Here is a 15,207-nt window from a genome sequence, read left to right on the forward strand (position 1 = left end):
CTCTTTTCTCCAGACCGAATTGCACAGAACATAATAAAGTCTCATCTGGAGACGTGCCAGTACACGGGCGAAGAGCTGCAGCAGCTCTCCTGGCAGACACACTCGTATGAGGAGGTCAAGATGTACCAAAGCAAGGTGAGGAAATTTGTCTGATTTTATTTTCTTGCTCATCTTATACAGTGCATCCGGAAAGTATTCACAGCACTTCACTTTTTCCACATTTTGTTATGATACAGCCTTATTCCAAAATGGATTAAATTCATTTTGCTTCATTATTTTCCTCAAAATTCTACAAACAATACCCCATAATGACAACACGAAAGAAGTTTGTTTGAAATCTTTGCAAATTTATTAAAAATAAAAAACAAGAAAAGCACATGTACATAAGTATTCACAGCTTTTGCTCAATACCTTGTTGAAGCGCCTTTGGCACCAATTACAGCCTCAAGTCTTTTTGAGTATGATGCTACAAGCTTGACACACCTACTTTTGGGCAATTTTCCCATTCTTCCTTGCAGGACCTCTCAAGCTCCATCAGGTTGGACGGGGAGCGTCGGTGCACAGCCATTTTCAGATCTCCAGAGATGTTCAATCGGGTTCAAGTCTGGGCTCTGGCTGGGCCACTCAAGGACATTCACAGAGTTATCCTGTAGCCACTCCTTTGTTATCTTGGCTGTGTGCTTAGGGTCATTGCCCTGTTGGAAGAATAACCTTCGCCCCAGTCTGAGGTCCAGAGCGCTCTGGAGCAGGTTTTCATCAAGGATGTCTCTGTACATTGCTGCATTCATCTTTCTCTTGATCCTGACTAGTCTCCCAGTTCTACTGAAAAACATCCCCACAGCATGATGCTGCCACCAACATGCTTCACTGTAGGGATGGTATTGACCAGCTGATGAGTGGTGCCTTTTTTCCTCCAGATATGACGCTTGCCATTCAGGCCAAAGAATTCAATCTTTGTTTAATCTTGGTCTGAGTCCCCTTCAGGTGCTTTTTGGCAAACTCCAGGCGTGCTGTCATGTGCCTTTTACTGAGGAGTGTCTTCTGTCTGGCCACTCTATCATACAGGCCTGATTGGTGGAGTGCTGCAGAGATGTTTGTTCTTCTGGAAGGTTCTCCTCTCTCCACAGAGACACGCTGGAGCTCTGTCAGAGTGACCTTCGGGTTTTTGGTCACCTCCTTGTCTAAGGCCCTTCTCCCCCGATCGCTCAGTTTGGCCGGGCGGCCAGCTCTAGGAAGAGTCCTGCTGGTTCCAGACTTCTTCCATTTACGGATGATGGAGGGCACTGTGCTCATTGGGACCTTCAATGCTGCAGAAATGTTTCTGTACCCGTCCCCAGATCTGTGCCTCGATACAATCCTGTCTCGGAGGTCTACAGACAGTTCCTTGGACTTCATGGCTTGGCTTGTGCTCTGACATGCATTGTTAACTGTGGGATCTTATATAGACAGGTGTGTGCCTTTCCAAATCATGTCCAATCAACTGTATTTACCACAGGTGGACTCCAATCAAGTTGTAGAAACATCTCAAGGATGATCAGTGGAACCAGGATGCACCTGAACTCAATTTTGAGTGTCATGGGAAAGGCTGTGAATACTTATGTACATGTGCTTTTTTTGTTTTTTATTTTTAATAAATTTGCAAAGATTTCAAACAAACTTCTTTCACCTTGTCATTATGGGGTATTGTTTGTAGAATTTTGAGGGAAATAATGAGTTTAATCCATTTTGGAATAAGGCTGTAACATAACATAAAATGTGGGAAAAGTGAAGCGCTGTGAATACTTTACTTTACTTTACTTTACTTTACTTTACTTTGATCCACTCCCTCCTGTCTAGGTACTCCAGCGTGGATAAATATGACTCTGATTCCTAAAAATGAGCCATTTTAATCACTGCAAGATCACAGTAGTGTCACATATTTTTGTAACGAGGCTGTCTTAGGTGGGAATCGAATCCAGGTCTCTCATGTACAAAGTCACTGAGTTTACTGGCAGAGTTATTTCCCACGTAATGAATCCAAGAGCAGAGGTAGCAAAATCCAAGGAGGCAGAGGTAATCCACAATAGTCTTTACTTTCTACTGTCTTTACAAAAAGAGCAACAATAGAAGGTGGCAGTGGACATTTGCCATGTCCGCAAACTGACCCAAGGGCCCGGCAGCAGGCGGCACTGGCTCAAGACTGAGCAATGAGTTGTCGGCCAAGGCTGCTTAAATAGGGAAAACCCAGATGTAACAAATCAGGCCTAATGAGTAGCAGAGTTCAGCATGAGTCTGGAGAGTGGTGCCCCCTGCTGACCAGGAGGGGCATCACAGTCCAGTGAGGAGTTCTTACAATTTTAGTGACATAGTGCACTGTTAATACCTGTACTGATATGCTGAAACTGCTGTAACAACACAGAAACAGATTTTAAAGCCGTCTGCTTTACGTAGCGGACCGGGAGCGACAATGCAGCTATGCTTTGGACACAATTTCATTCTGATTGGTCAGAAGGTGTTTTCTATAACAGCAGCTTCGACAGGCTCCACAGACGGACTGAGAACATTATCTAAGACTTGACAGTAAAGGGATTAAAAACATTTTATTTGCAACAGTTAAAATGTCTAATGCTGAAGTTTTCCGTAAGGAGAAGTTTATTGACGGGAAGATATTCCAGACAGAGGACCTTTGTGCTTGTCAGGTTCTCAGTAACATGACGAGCTGTGAAGTTGATTCGAGATGTTATTGCCTTACAAAGTGTAGTTTTTTATATATTTCAGTATACAAGATATTGTGCATAACACATTATTTGGGCTCATATTCAAATTCTGTTTTGTCCTACAACTTACACAGACTCTTTCTCTAACATAACTTCATGACTCCTGAGATGACGCAGAGTTTACAAAACTCGTCTTATACAACAACCAATTTCTTCTCTGTTACTGAGAGCGAGAGAGAGAAAAAGAGAGGAGGCCAAAGGCAGGATACATATCACAAGCTCTTCTCATTTTCCCTGTATCAAATGGATTATGGGTAATTATCGAGCAGCCCTTTGAAACAGCGTTCATGAAGATTCAGTATGCAGAGAGAGAGCTGCGGATCGTGCAAAAGCAATTTGCTGACACAAGCATTTTTAGCTTCGTCTTCTAGATGTTTGATAAATGGAAAAACTTCACAAACTTTTCCTTTTGTTGCAGTTTCCTCTGGTGAGCAAAGGGATTTTTTTTTCAAACCGAGTATCATACGTTCAATTAAAGATCTGTAAAATCCCTGATTCAGCCTAAAGGAATCAGGATTTTTATTTATTGGATTTTTTAAAAAGTGTAATATATAAAGTAACCTCAGAAACGATATTATGCTGCAGCCTGTAATTATTTGGACAATGAGACTAAACACTCACTGGGGGAAAAAAATTGTTAAAAATTTTCCAAAATTGCGATCTAAGTTTTAGTAATCCGTTTTTGGGGGGAACTATATGCAAATGTACAAACATTTGTGCACTCAGGACAAAAACATAATTTCTACCACCACCAAGACATTGAGTGTGTTTACAGGTAAAGAATTCGAAATGATATCACTTTAAATGTTTTCAGCTCTCTCTCTCTCTCTCCCTTTTTTAAAAATATTTTTCATTTATAAAAATATTTTTCATAAAAATCATTTTGCCTCATGCTTTAGATTCCTGTCTCACTTGCATGATACTCCTACAAATGTTGTAACATTTTGATTTTTAAAAAAATTATTGTTAATAGAGGTATATTTTCAGTGAAAAACACTGGGATGCCTTTTTGTTTTTGTAATGTAATGTTTCTTGTTATATTGCTTATGTCCACAATGTACTGTACACATTTTCAGTACATCACTGGAAACACTGCTCATAAGATAACACGCTTGGGCGCATGCTGTTTTAGGAAAATAATCAGTGACCAGCGTGGAGTTACTGTTACCACCCTAAACGTTATTTATATTTCCTAATAACAGCATGAAGTAAATGTATACTAGAGCAACTTGCCAATGATTTTTATTCATGAAAGAATGACACGTTGAATTTTTGTTCATTTCTTGTTACGGTTAATATTATGGATTGTTTCCTCACCAGCCTCTGTCTCTCTCTCTTGAAGTGCATTATACAAATTTCATATTTGAGTGACACTTTAAAGTGTAAAAGATCATCACAGATGCTCTTTAATAAAACACTTACTTTCACGTTTTATTATATTTTGTGTTTAATGTAAAATCTTCATTATAGAACTTGATAAAAGACAATAGATAATAACCAATGCTGTGTGTATATGTGTTTGTGTGTGTGTTTGTGTGTGTGTAGTCGCGAGAGGCGCTGTGGCAACAGTGTGCAATTCAGATCACTCACGCCATTCAGTATGTGGTGGAGTTCGCCAAACGCATCGCCGGCTTCATGGAACTGTGTCAGAACGACCAGATACTGCTGCTCAAATCAGGTCTGAACCTTCACCCTCCAACCCATCAAACTTATTTAGATTCCAAATAAAATTATACACATTTGTGCTTTTTTTATACCACTTACACAGCTGTCTGAGTCTAACATCTGGCAAATATGTAGCACTTTATCTTAAATTATAGAGAGAAACAAAGTGAAACGTCATAAATATCAAAACTCCCATAATTTGACAGCATATTATTCTGTAAAAGCTATGAATTATTCAGTAACTGCAGTAAACTTAACAGGAGAAGTATGTATTTCAGAGGGTGAGGGGATGCTAACCTGGATCTGCTCATGGATCCTGGGAGATTAAATGGTTAAAAGAACAGTTAATCCAAAAATTTTGGCATTCCTTTAACCTCAGATTATTATTAACATGCTTTGCTACATCCTTTAAATAAATGTCTCCTCACGGAAAACTTTGCCACTTCAACAATTACACACACGTGTTGTGGGACGTGTATATTATATATATATATATATATATATATATATATATATATATATATATATATATATATATATATATATATATATATATATATATGTAACATTATTAAAGAGGATGTAAAGTGATGTTAATGAGTAATAAGCTCTAATCTGTGTCTCTCAGGTTGTCTGGAGGTGGTGTTGGTAAGAATGTGCAGAGCGTTTAACCCTCTCAACAACACGGTTCTGTTCGAGGGCAAATACGGCAGCATTCAGATGTTCAAAGCGCTCGGTACGTCCAATTCCTTTCATGCTTTTAATCGTTTTTCTGGGGTTTTTGGGGTTTTTTTCAGACTGCATGGGTCTCACCTTAGTGTTTGCTCTTCTCTCCCCTGTAGGCTGCGACGATCTCGTCACCGCCATGTTCGACTTTGCCAAGAGTCTGTGCTCTCTGCAGCTGACGGAAGAGGAGATCGCGTTGTTCTCCGCAGCCGTTCTCATCTCCACAGGTCAGTCTTCCTGCTTAAAGGTTTGGAGGTCAGCTCAGAATGGATGAATGTGGAGACCATCCCTGATTGGCTAGCCTTAAGTGTCATCAGTCCAAATGATGGTGTAGCCAATAGTGTAGCTTTTAACATTCTTAAATTAGGCAATTGAAGAACTTTCTTAGGAAACACTGAGTGGAAAAGGTCGGAAAGGTTACCGCCTCACAGCTCCAGAGTCTTGGTTCAATCCTAAGCTCAGGTCTGCCTGGGTTTCCTCTGGGTTCTCTGGTTTCCTCCCACCTCCCAAAAACAAGCCAGTTGGTAGATTGGTGCCATTAAATTGCCTGTAGGTGTGAATTTGTGTACGTGGTGCCTCGTGATAGACTGGCGTCCCATTCAGGGTGTATTCAAGCCTCACTCCCAGTGTACCTAGGATAGGTTCTGGACACTGCTTACTGAAGTGCATACTGAAGATGATTTAATGAAAGTCATGGATATAGTACTTTATGATCTGAGAAGTTGATAAATAACAACTGGGTGTTTCCTCAGATCGACCTTGGCTAATGGAACCAAGGAAAGTCCAAAAGCTGCAGGAGAAAATATACTTGGCCCTCCAGCACATAATGCAGAAGAACCACATGGACGAGGACGCATTGACTAAGGTACCACCGCGTTAAATTCTCCACCATTCACCATCGCTGATGGTTTTAAACCAGTGGTTTTTCAAACAGTCCACATTTTTGCTCTGTCCCAATCGGTGGTTTGAGAATCACTCACTGAAACCAAACAGACATTACACTTGTTGTAGTCGAAACTGAGCTTGGGAAATCCCTTAAGGAATCACAATTAAACAGCAAACTACACAGGTTTCCACCATGCTGTTAGTTTGAGTTAGCACTTAACAGTGTGGAAGAAGAAGAAGAAGAAAATAAAAGTAAGCATCAAATTCTAAAGAATTAAAGAATGGATAATTAACTAGAAAACTTAATTCATATTAACATTCAGTAAAATAACCCATGTGATAAGAGCAGAAAGATATTCGAATACGTGAAAGAGTAGTTCACAGGATTGCCAGTAAGCAAAATTTAGTGCTTTCTTTTCACACAGGTTTCAATAAGTTTTGAGTAAAACCATGTTTCCAACGTGTACTGTTTAACTGTAAAATGTATTCTTTTTATTTACTTTACAGCAAATGGGCATTTGTTTCTGGCAGTAGTTTCCTTATCTTGGTGAACATTGTCCTGTGAATTCACAAACTTCAATAAAAAACAATAATTAAAAAAAAATTAAAAAGAAGAAGAAGACGCTATTATAAGTCATGGCTCAACCACTGCATGTGTTATTATTTATGCTGTTAGCACGGTGGTGTCGTGTTCACATAACCTCTGACCCTTGCAAAGCACTTTGTGTTAAAAAGGTCTGGGGTTTTTTTCTCTCTGTCTGCTAGTATAGTACTGTCTTGTTGTGAAAGCAGATTACTATAACGATGTCCCTTCTTTACAGCTGATTGGTCGGATCCCCACACTAGCGGCACTGTGCACCCTGCACACAGAGGAGCTTCAGGCCTTCCAGCAGTTACACCCTGAAACAGTCAACATGCTCTTCCCTCCACTTTACAAGGAGCTTTTCAATCCTGATGCGGCCAGTGTCATGTCCAAGTGACAAACGCTTTTTTTTTGTTTGTTTTTTTAATTTAATGAAGGGACAGGAGCACAATGGCAGAACTTCCAGGGGGCTGAGCCACTGAGGCAGAAGAGGCAGAGCTAACTAGGTCACCTCGACAACATGGCGATGTTGGCGTACAGCAACCTGAAGCAACAATATAATGACAGAACTTCAGGAATGTCCAGCACTTCAAGCATTCGACTTCAGTTTCACCGATTCAGTCAAAAGAATGTATATATGCGCCTGTTAGTGAGGATCTGACCAGAAATGTACAGGCTTTAGAGCAATCATTTAATAAGCTCTCATTTAATTCGGTAAGTTGATTTGACCTTTATCTACAGAAATGTGATATGAAAAAGGGGGGCAAGGGTCACAAGGGTCAGACAAAGAGGATCACATAATTTAGTAACTCCCTAGTTCTGATATATTCCAGTATTAAACCACATTCTGTTTATATTCTAGTCATAATTTATAAGCGGGAACCCGACAGGCCGGTACTTTGTGTAAATCTGTTTTTCTTTTCTTTTGTAGTTTTACATGTACATAATTTGAGAGAGACCTGTCAAACTATACTAGAGACAATTTCACTTTGGGTACGTTTAAAAAAAAAAAAAAAGCCTTGTCTGGGCCATGTAGATATGTATAGATGCTACAGAAATGTTTAGAAACTACAGAAATGTAAATGATTTTTTCTTTTTTTTTTCTTTTTTTAAAGAGAAGAACAATAATTGATTATTGATCTTTTTTCCATAAGAAGATATATAGAGAGATATATTTTGCAAATGCTTATGGTTGAACATCACGTCATCAGTCAGCGCTGCAATAATGTCAATAAGCAGTAATCATTCAGTCAAGATCAGTTTATGACAGGCCCTTGGTAATATCCAGTAAAAAAAAAAAGAAAAAAAAACTGCAGATCTGCATCTGCAGTTTAAATAATTTTTATTTATGAAGCAGAAAACAGATAAGCAAATCACACTAGCTCATATGAAGATGTTCTGATCATCATTGTCTTTACATTAACATTAATGTCTTTTTGCAAGCAACACTTCTGTAGCTAGAGGAACTGCCTACTATCACAAGTAAAAGCCATTTATCCAACAAAAGGAACAACTAACATGACCAAAAGGTAGCTAGTAACTTTTTCAAACAAAACTCTTTTTGTCTTGGTAGCAAACACAACGTGTTACATCGTAAACTTTATCAGGAGAGGGTAAGGAGTTCTTTTCTCTCATTATGTATTAGCACACTTAACTAACTAACAAACCACCAGTCAATTAGGTTTTCAATCACTCAAATCATGGGACTGGGCAGCACACGGGAGCGTTTACTTGCCCATTGGGCGAGCTAATGACGTTAGCATTTGTCCACCAACTTATCACTGACAGCTAAGTGAACTTAATGTGTCAGGCTCCCTAAAAAATAATGCAGGAAGTTCAAATGCAAAATAAATATCACCATGTTCAAAGGAAAATCTGAAGAATAGTGTCTGTAAAATCGTTACACAGGTTTATTCATACAACTGATTAAGCTGGGGATTTCAATTAAAATTCAAGATAAGCCTAGCAGTGACGCAGACCAATAAATCGTTTATTTATTTGTATAATTTATTATAATTTTACAGAGTAAAATTTGCCCATGCTGTTGAGGAAACGCAGCAACGAGGACCTACTATTAATTTTTTGTTGTTGTTGTTTTTAATTAAGGCTAGTAGGCTGTCACATTTGCAAGCTAAACGGAAATAATGGATGCCTTTTAAAAGCTCCACAGATAGTCACTTAACTAGCTTGCTAAATATATAGTAGCTGTCTATAAATAATCAGTTCAATAACTTGTTAAACTGATCGTCAGTTGCTAAGTAGAGGATGGAAAGTAGGCAATTATTTAATTTGCATCCAAATCAAAAGTATTGTCAACAAAGCTCATGTTAATTTGGTCATAATTATACTCCTAAAAACAAAAAGGTAAAACATTCTACACTTTTTAGGGTTTTGGGGGTTGGGGAATGCCACAATCTTGACTTGCAATGTTACAAAAAAGTGACTGAACACTTTGGAAAGCCACATCATTCCAGGCATTTCAAATGAAACTTAACGCCATGCTTGTTGAGTCTTTTGTACGTAGATGTTTCGAACCTCAAATGATATTCTGTAGCCTGGCTGTCTTACAGACGCTCTGCAGTAGCAATATTGTAGCTTTGACAATCATGTAGCTTTGTATTATTCATTTTTTACAATTCCAGTACTACAAAACTAAGCAGGTCCGGGTGTCATCTGTATACTTGCGTAGTTTACAATATTGATATTTCTCTCAGGCAAAAGCAATTTTACGATAACCCCCTTTATTCACACGTACCTCTAAGGATCAAAAGTAAATAAAAAAAATTTTTAAAAAAGCAATCTCACACCACTCGATGGCGATTTGAAAAAAATTTTCCTTCCACAGTTCTACAGTTTAACCCGTGGAAGACCAAAAAGCCATAACACCAATTTCCAGGATTTTGAGGTTAAAAGGCATCAACATTATAGCTGCTATAACGTGATGTCATTTTGTGGAAGTTTCACAACGTTAAACGTAATGCACTCTATATTTTTTGTAGCCAGAGGCCCCTTCAACTGTAAAATCAATTCCACTGACCCCTTGAGCATGGGTTTATTTCATGAACATTATTGAAATATTTCGAGCCACAGAGCTTGCAATTCCTGAACTTTCCACTACTAGAACACAATAGGTCTGAGTTTACTTTGGTGCTTGGAGCCCTAAATATAATAACTGGCTGTGCTTCATGGACACCGCTTAAGAGAACCACTGCTTAAATGAATCTAAAATGAGTAGCACTGGGAAATTGCTGCGGTGTAAGTGGAATAAAACCCTGTAGTTGAATATTTTCTTATAACTGCACACCCTGTTGTGTTTTGTTTATTCCTTACATACAGTGGTGCTTGAAAGTTTGTTCTATATATCTGAATTATATGACCAAAAACAGATTTTCTCACAAGTCCTAAAAGTAGATCAAGAGATCTCAATTAAACAAATGAGACAACAATATTATACTTGGTCATTTATTTATTAAGGAAAATGATCCAATATGACATATCTGTGAGTGGCAAAAGTATGTCAACCTCTAGGATTTGCAGTTAATTTGAAGGTGAAATTAGAGTCAGGTGTTTTCCATCAATGGGATGACGATCAGGTGTGAGTGAGCACCCTGATTTATTTAAAGAACAGGGATCGATCAGAGTCTGATCTTCACAACACTTGACTGTGGAAGTGTATCATGGCATGAACAAAGGAGATTTCTGAGGACTGCAGAAAAAAAGAGTTGTTGAAGCTCATCATGCTGGAAAAGGTTAGAAAACCATCTCTAAAGAGTTTGGACTCCACCAATCCACAGTCAGACAGATTGTGTACAATTGGAATAAATTCAAGGCTATTGTTACCCTCCCCGGGAGTGATCGACCAACTAAGATCACTCCAAGAGAAAGATGTGTAATAGTCTGCGAGGTCATAAAGGAACTCAGGGTAACTTCTAAGCAACTAAATGCCTTTCTCACATTGGATTAATGTTAATGTTCATGAGTCCACCATCAGGAGAACACTGAACAACATTGGTGTGCATGGAAGGATTGCAAGGAGAAAGTCACTGCTCTCCTAAAGAACATTGCTGCCTGCCTGCAGTTTGCTAAAGATCACATGGACAAGTTAGAAAGCTATTTAAAAAATGTTTTGTGAACAGATGAGAACAAAGTAGAATTTTTGATTAAAATGAGAAGTGTAATGTTTGGAAAAAGGAAAACACTGCATTTCAGCATAAGAACCTTACCCCATCTGTGAAACATGGTGGTGGTAGTCTCATGGTTTGGGTCTGTTTTGCTGCACCTGTGACAGGACGGTTTGCCATCATTGATGGAACAATAAATTCCGAATTACACCGTTTTCTAAAGGAAAATGTCAGGACATTTGTCCGTGAACTGAATCTCAAGGGAAAGTCATGCAGCAAGACAACAACCCTAAACACACAAGTCGTTCTACCAAAGAACGGTTAAATAAGAATTAAGTTAATGTTTTGGAATGGCCAAGTCAAAGTCCTGACCTTAATCCAATAGAAATGTTGTGGAAGGATCTGAAGCAAGCAGTTCATGTGAGGAAACCCACCAACATCCCAGAGTTGAAGCTGTTCTGTACTGAGGAACGAGCTAAAATTCCTCCAAGCCGATGTGCAGGACTGATCAACAGTTACCGCAAACGTTTATCTGCAGTTATTGCTGCACAAGCGGCTCACACCAGATACTGAACCCAAAGGTTCACATACTTTTTTTTTTTTTTTACACAGATATGTAACATTGGATCATTTTGCTCAATAAATAAATGACCAAGTATAATATTTTTGTCTCATTTGTTTAACTGGGTTCTCTTTATCTACTTTTAGGACTTGTGTGACAGTCTAATTATGTTCGAGGTCATATTTATGCAGCAATATACAGACTTCTAAAGGGTTCACAAACATTCAAGCACCACTGTATACGATTACTGATATTGGCTTCAACCTGTTTAGAACAAGCCACAAAGCCATAGCACCAATTTCCAGGTTTTGGCGGCTGCAACGCTGTTTCATTCACACTATAAGCGGATACTAGTGCGTCGTGCAATCAGTAAATTTAGATGAAAACGATGGAACGAATGAATAAGACAGCACTTACGGATTACACGCTGAAGGTAGTACAGTGCTGAGGATATACACACACACTTCACATGCTGAAATGTTCTACAACAGATAGCTGATGTTCCCTCAGTAATGTGCTTCGGTGGGTTTTCTCTAAGCGCTCGACTTTTTTTCTTATTCAAGACAATCACATCTGGATGCGACCTGAAAGCATCCATCTCAGGGACTTCACCTTTTGTTATTTTCAATAAGAAAGAGACTCCCTATTTTAAAAAAAAAAAAAAAAGAAAAGAAAAAAAAAAGAAAATGGACATTTTCAAGAAAAAAAAAGAATCTATAATCTTTAAGATTTCTGAAATACTGCCTGAAATGAGACCTACCCAGACAAGGTTTTGGCATGTGTGTGTGGGTGTGTGTGTGTGTGTGCATACTGCTGACAGGTTAAATACTCAAAATTATTAGGCCCTACTCGTGAAAGGCCCAGAAGCCTGTAAATACTGATAAAAATGATGAAAGCACTTGAAACAGAAAAGAGAGCTTGAAAAAAAGAATGCTGTAATTATTATTATTATTATTATGCTTTTCCTATGATCTCTATGTAAGTTAGTTTATTTATAGAGTGTATGATTATGATGAATAAGCTCCAGATCCATTTTGACGCTCAGTAAATGAAGAAGGCGCTGAAGGTGTTTTTTTTTTTTTTTTTCACGGTTTAGGAGCAGTCACACTGTAAGAGAACTGTTTAACACTGTTTTAGGTAACTGTAGCAATAACCGGACACTGACGTTCTGTCCCATTTGCATTGTAAGATTATTTTTATTTTGTTATTATCCTGATTTTGATATATTAAGTCCTAGCCTGTTGTTCGGATATCCTTGCATGCTGTTTCATGGCAATGGAACGGGGGGAAGAAGAAGAAGAAGAAGAAAACGGTTGGGCTTTTGTGTTTGATAGCGTGATACTGTCGGGGTCAGGGGTCAGGGGTTGGGGTGGGGTGTTGTTGTGGATGTTATATAATACGATTGAATACATATTACCCTGTTCAGTCTACTGTCACACACATATATATGCATTTTCATCTGAACTGAAGAACCTAACAGGCACTGAAATAGTTTTATGAAGGACTTAAAAGCCTCAAACAAGGCAGTTTTGTTTTTTCTGTATCGATAATTCTATATACTTTAACAACTAAAATGAAGCGTAGTGTACTACAGGAACCAAAAGTCATAAGCGTGCTACTAAGAACTGTTTCTATTTTATCATACTTAAGCCATCAAAATCAGGCTGTCTGAATATTCATTATAGCCGCCGTTTTTCTTATTAATATCGAGTCAATATCAGATGTTCATTTTTATTATTTTCAATGCGTTTGTCCCTGTTTCTGTGTTAAAACTGCTGAGAATCTTTACTAACGTAATTTTTACAGAAATGTATACTGCGGCGTTGTTGAGGTCTCGAGTAGCTGTGACAGTATTCCCGGCTGCACACGGACTTGATCGGTGTTTATGGAAGGAGTCTCCAGTTTTAGTGCTTTGTATAAGTCAGAGTTAAAGCTGCATTTTTTAAAATAATATTATTCAGTTCGAGCAAGAGAAAGAGAAAGAGAGTCTGCTATAACATATAACTGGATCTAGAAAGTTCCACAACATTACACATAACTTGGTCTCTGTAGCACGTTAATCTGATTACTAACCGACCAATGACTGCGTATTCGGATGGACCAGAATTGATAACATAACATCACATTATTTTCTCATTTGAACTCATGTTATTTGTTGAGATGACGCCAGCTAACATTGCACTAATTTGAATTGCGTGACATGCTAAACTAGCTAAATCTTCAAGTTTAAATAATGTACTCTTGAATAACAGTTTGTTTATTTAATAACGTATTTGAAATATAAACAGTTCTTGGACATGGACTTTTGGAAAGTACTCGGAATTGTTTCAGCACAAATCAAAGTAACTGTGGTGTTTTTTTTGTTTTTTGTTGTTGTTGTTTTTTTACTGTTGTAATCACCTTTCAATGAGATATTTGCCCATAACAACTTTTTTTTTCTGTCGCTGCACACTACAGATGCCCCAACATGAAGAAACATGTTACACGTTCATATATATGTTTGTACACCCCTGGACGTGCAACACCCTGCATCAGAAAACATCTCTTTTGTGTTTGTTTTAAAATCAGTGATCAATTTATGAATTAGAAAGTGCTGCTCATTTGGATTTTTTTTTTCTTCTCTTGACGTGCCATAGCTGGGGTGCAATGAAGCTAAATGGCGCTTAAGGAGTAAATATAAAGAATGCATCATTTACTTGGGGACCAATCAAAGCGGGGAATTCAAAACACGACAAACGGTTTGTCATTTCGAATGACGCAGCCTTGGTGACACAAGGCTGCAAAGACACAGGGACGGGTGAGGGCAGGAAGAACAGGGTAACTTGCCAAGTGTGTGTGTGTGTGTGTGTGTGTGTTGTGTATGTATGAAAATAAGAAGTGTGAAGCATTTGAGTGCAAAAGGACCGATTGTGTGAATGTGTGTGTTTTATGGGGTTTAACCACAGCTTTGTGGAATAAAATGTGTGCAAATGTAATCGAGCTCTTGAATTGTCTCCTCCGAGTTGTACATAGCAGGCAAAAGGACTTTTGTTAAAGGATATTTTATCGCTTTTGTAGACATTTCTTTGTGGGGGAAAAGAATTAAAGACAATTTTATGGACACAACCTCTGGCTCGTTTTTATTTAAGCTTAAACCATGAACGTTGTTGGTACTTCCTTGTGATTTGTATTCACACCATTAAGGGTATACACACTTACTGGCCACTTTAATAGGAACACCGCGTCTGCTCATGCATGCACTTATCCGATCAGCCAATCATGTAGCAGCATGGCAATACATGCAGATACAGAGCATCGGTTAATGTTTAGAAATGCAGATGGATCAGATGATCATATCATCAGCTTATTGCTAACTTTTAAGTTTTTTAACAGAAAAGCAATATTGGCTCCTCAAATCAACAGTTTATGTGCAGTTTCTGTTTCTGTACACTCATGAAATGTTTTAGAAAATCTAGACTGCCACAATGTTGTTAGATATTTGTACAAATCTTTCCCGTTGATTAACGGAGTCCTTCAAGCTTTCATATGAGTAATGAACACATGGCCGAAGTCAGAGTTTGTGTAAACAAAAAAAAAAGGGGGGGGCATGAACAATATGACATGGAGTGCTTTGTGTTTCTTCGCATTATGGTTAAAAGAGAGAAAAAAAAAGAAGTCTGGGGCAAAGGTCAAACTGTACTGATATACTCTTCAGAGACTGGCATGTGATGATTGCTGCTGTTCCGCATATCTGATGAGCCAAACACACACACACACAAAACATAATAGGCATGAATAAATGAATGACAATAGATGAGATCCAATACAAAGATTTATAATGAATAATATGTTTTGATTCAGTGTGCTTCTTGAAAAGAAATGAAAAAAAAAGCATGTACGAACCGCTGAAAAAGTACTGTGGATTTTTTT

The 15,207-nt window shown here is 38.2% G+C and overlaps 2 protein-coding genes across 7 annotated transcripts in view; one reads left to right on the forward strand and one right to left on the reverse strand.

The window, feature by feature from the left end:
* rorb (RAR-related orphan receptor B) overlaps nt 1-14,596 on the forward strand; it is a 43,025-nt gene extending 28,429 nt beyond the window's left edge. The window contains exons 5-10 of the mRNA XM_017451281.3: nt 14-135; nt 4,302-4,434; nt 5,050-5,157; nt 5,264-5,374; nt 5,900-6,012; nt 6,854-14,596. Of these exons, the coding sequence (XP_017306770.1) occupies nt 14-135; nt 4,302-4,434; nt 5,050-5,157; nt 5,264-5,374; nt 5,900-6,012; nt 6,854-7,012 (746 nt within the window). The 3' untranslated portion in view covers nt 7,013-14,596. The remainder of the gene's footprint in view (nt 1-13; nt 136-4,301; nt 4,435-5,049; nt 5,158-5,263; nt 5,375-5,899; nt 6,013-6,853) is intronic.
* Nucleotides 14,390-15,207, reverse strand: part of trpm6 (transient receptor potential cation channel, subfamily M, member 6) — a 42,259-nt gene continuing 41,441 nt past the window's right edge. For all 6 annotated transcript variants that reach the window (XM_017452334.2, XM_017452336.3, XM_017452335.3 and 3 more), the window contains one exon: nt 14,390-15,028. In XM_017452334.2, the coding sequence (XP_017307823.1) occupies nt 14,967-15,028 (62 nt within the window). In that variant the 3' untranslated portion in view covers nt 14,390-14,966. The remainder of the gene's footprint in view (nt 15,029-15,207) is intronic.

Source organism: Ictalurus punctatus, chromosome 22 (assembly GCF_001660625.3).
Source record: "Ictalurus punctatus breed USDA103 chromosome 22, Coco_2.0, whole genome shotgun sequence".
NCBI lineage: Eukaryota > Metazoa > Chordata > Actinopteri > Siluriformes > Ictaluridae > Ictalurus > Ictalurus punctatus.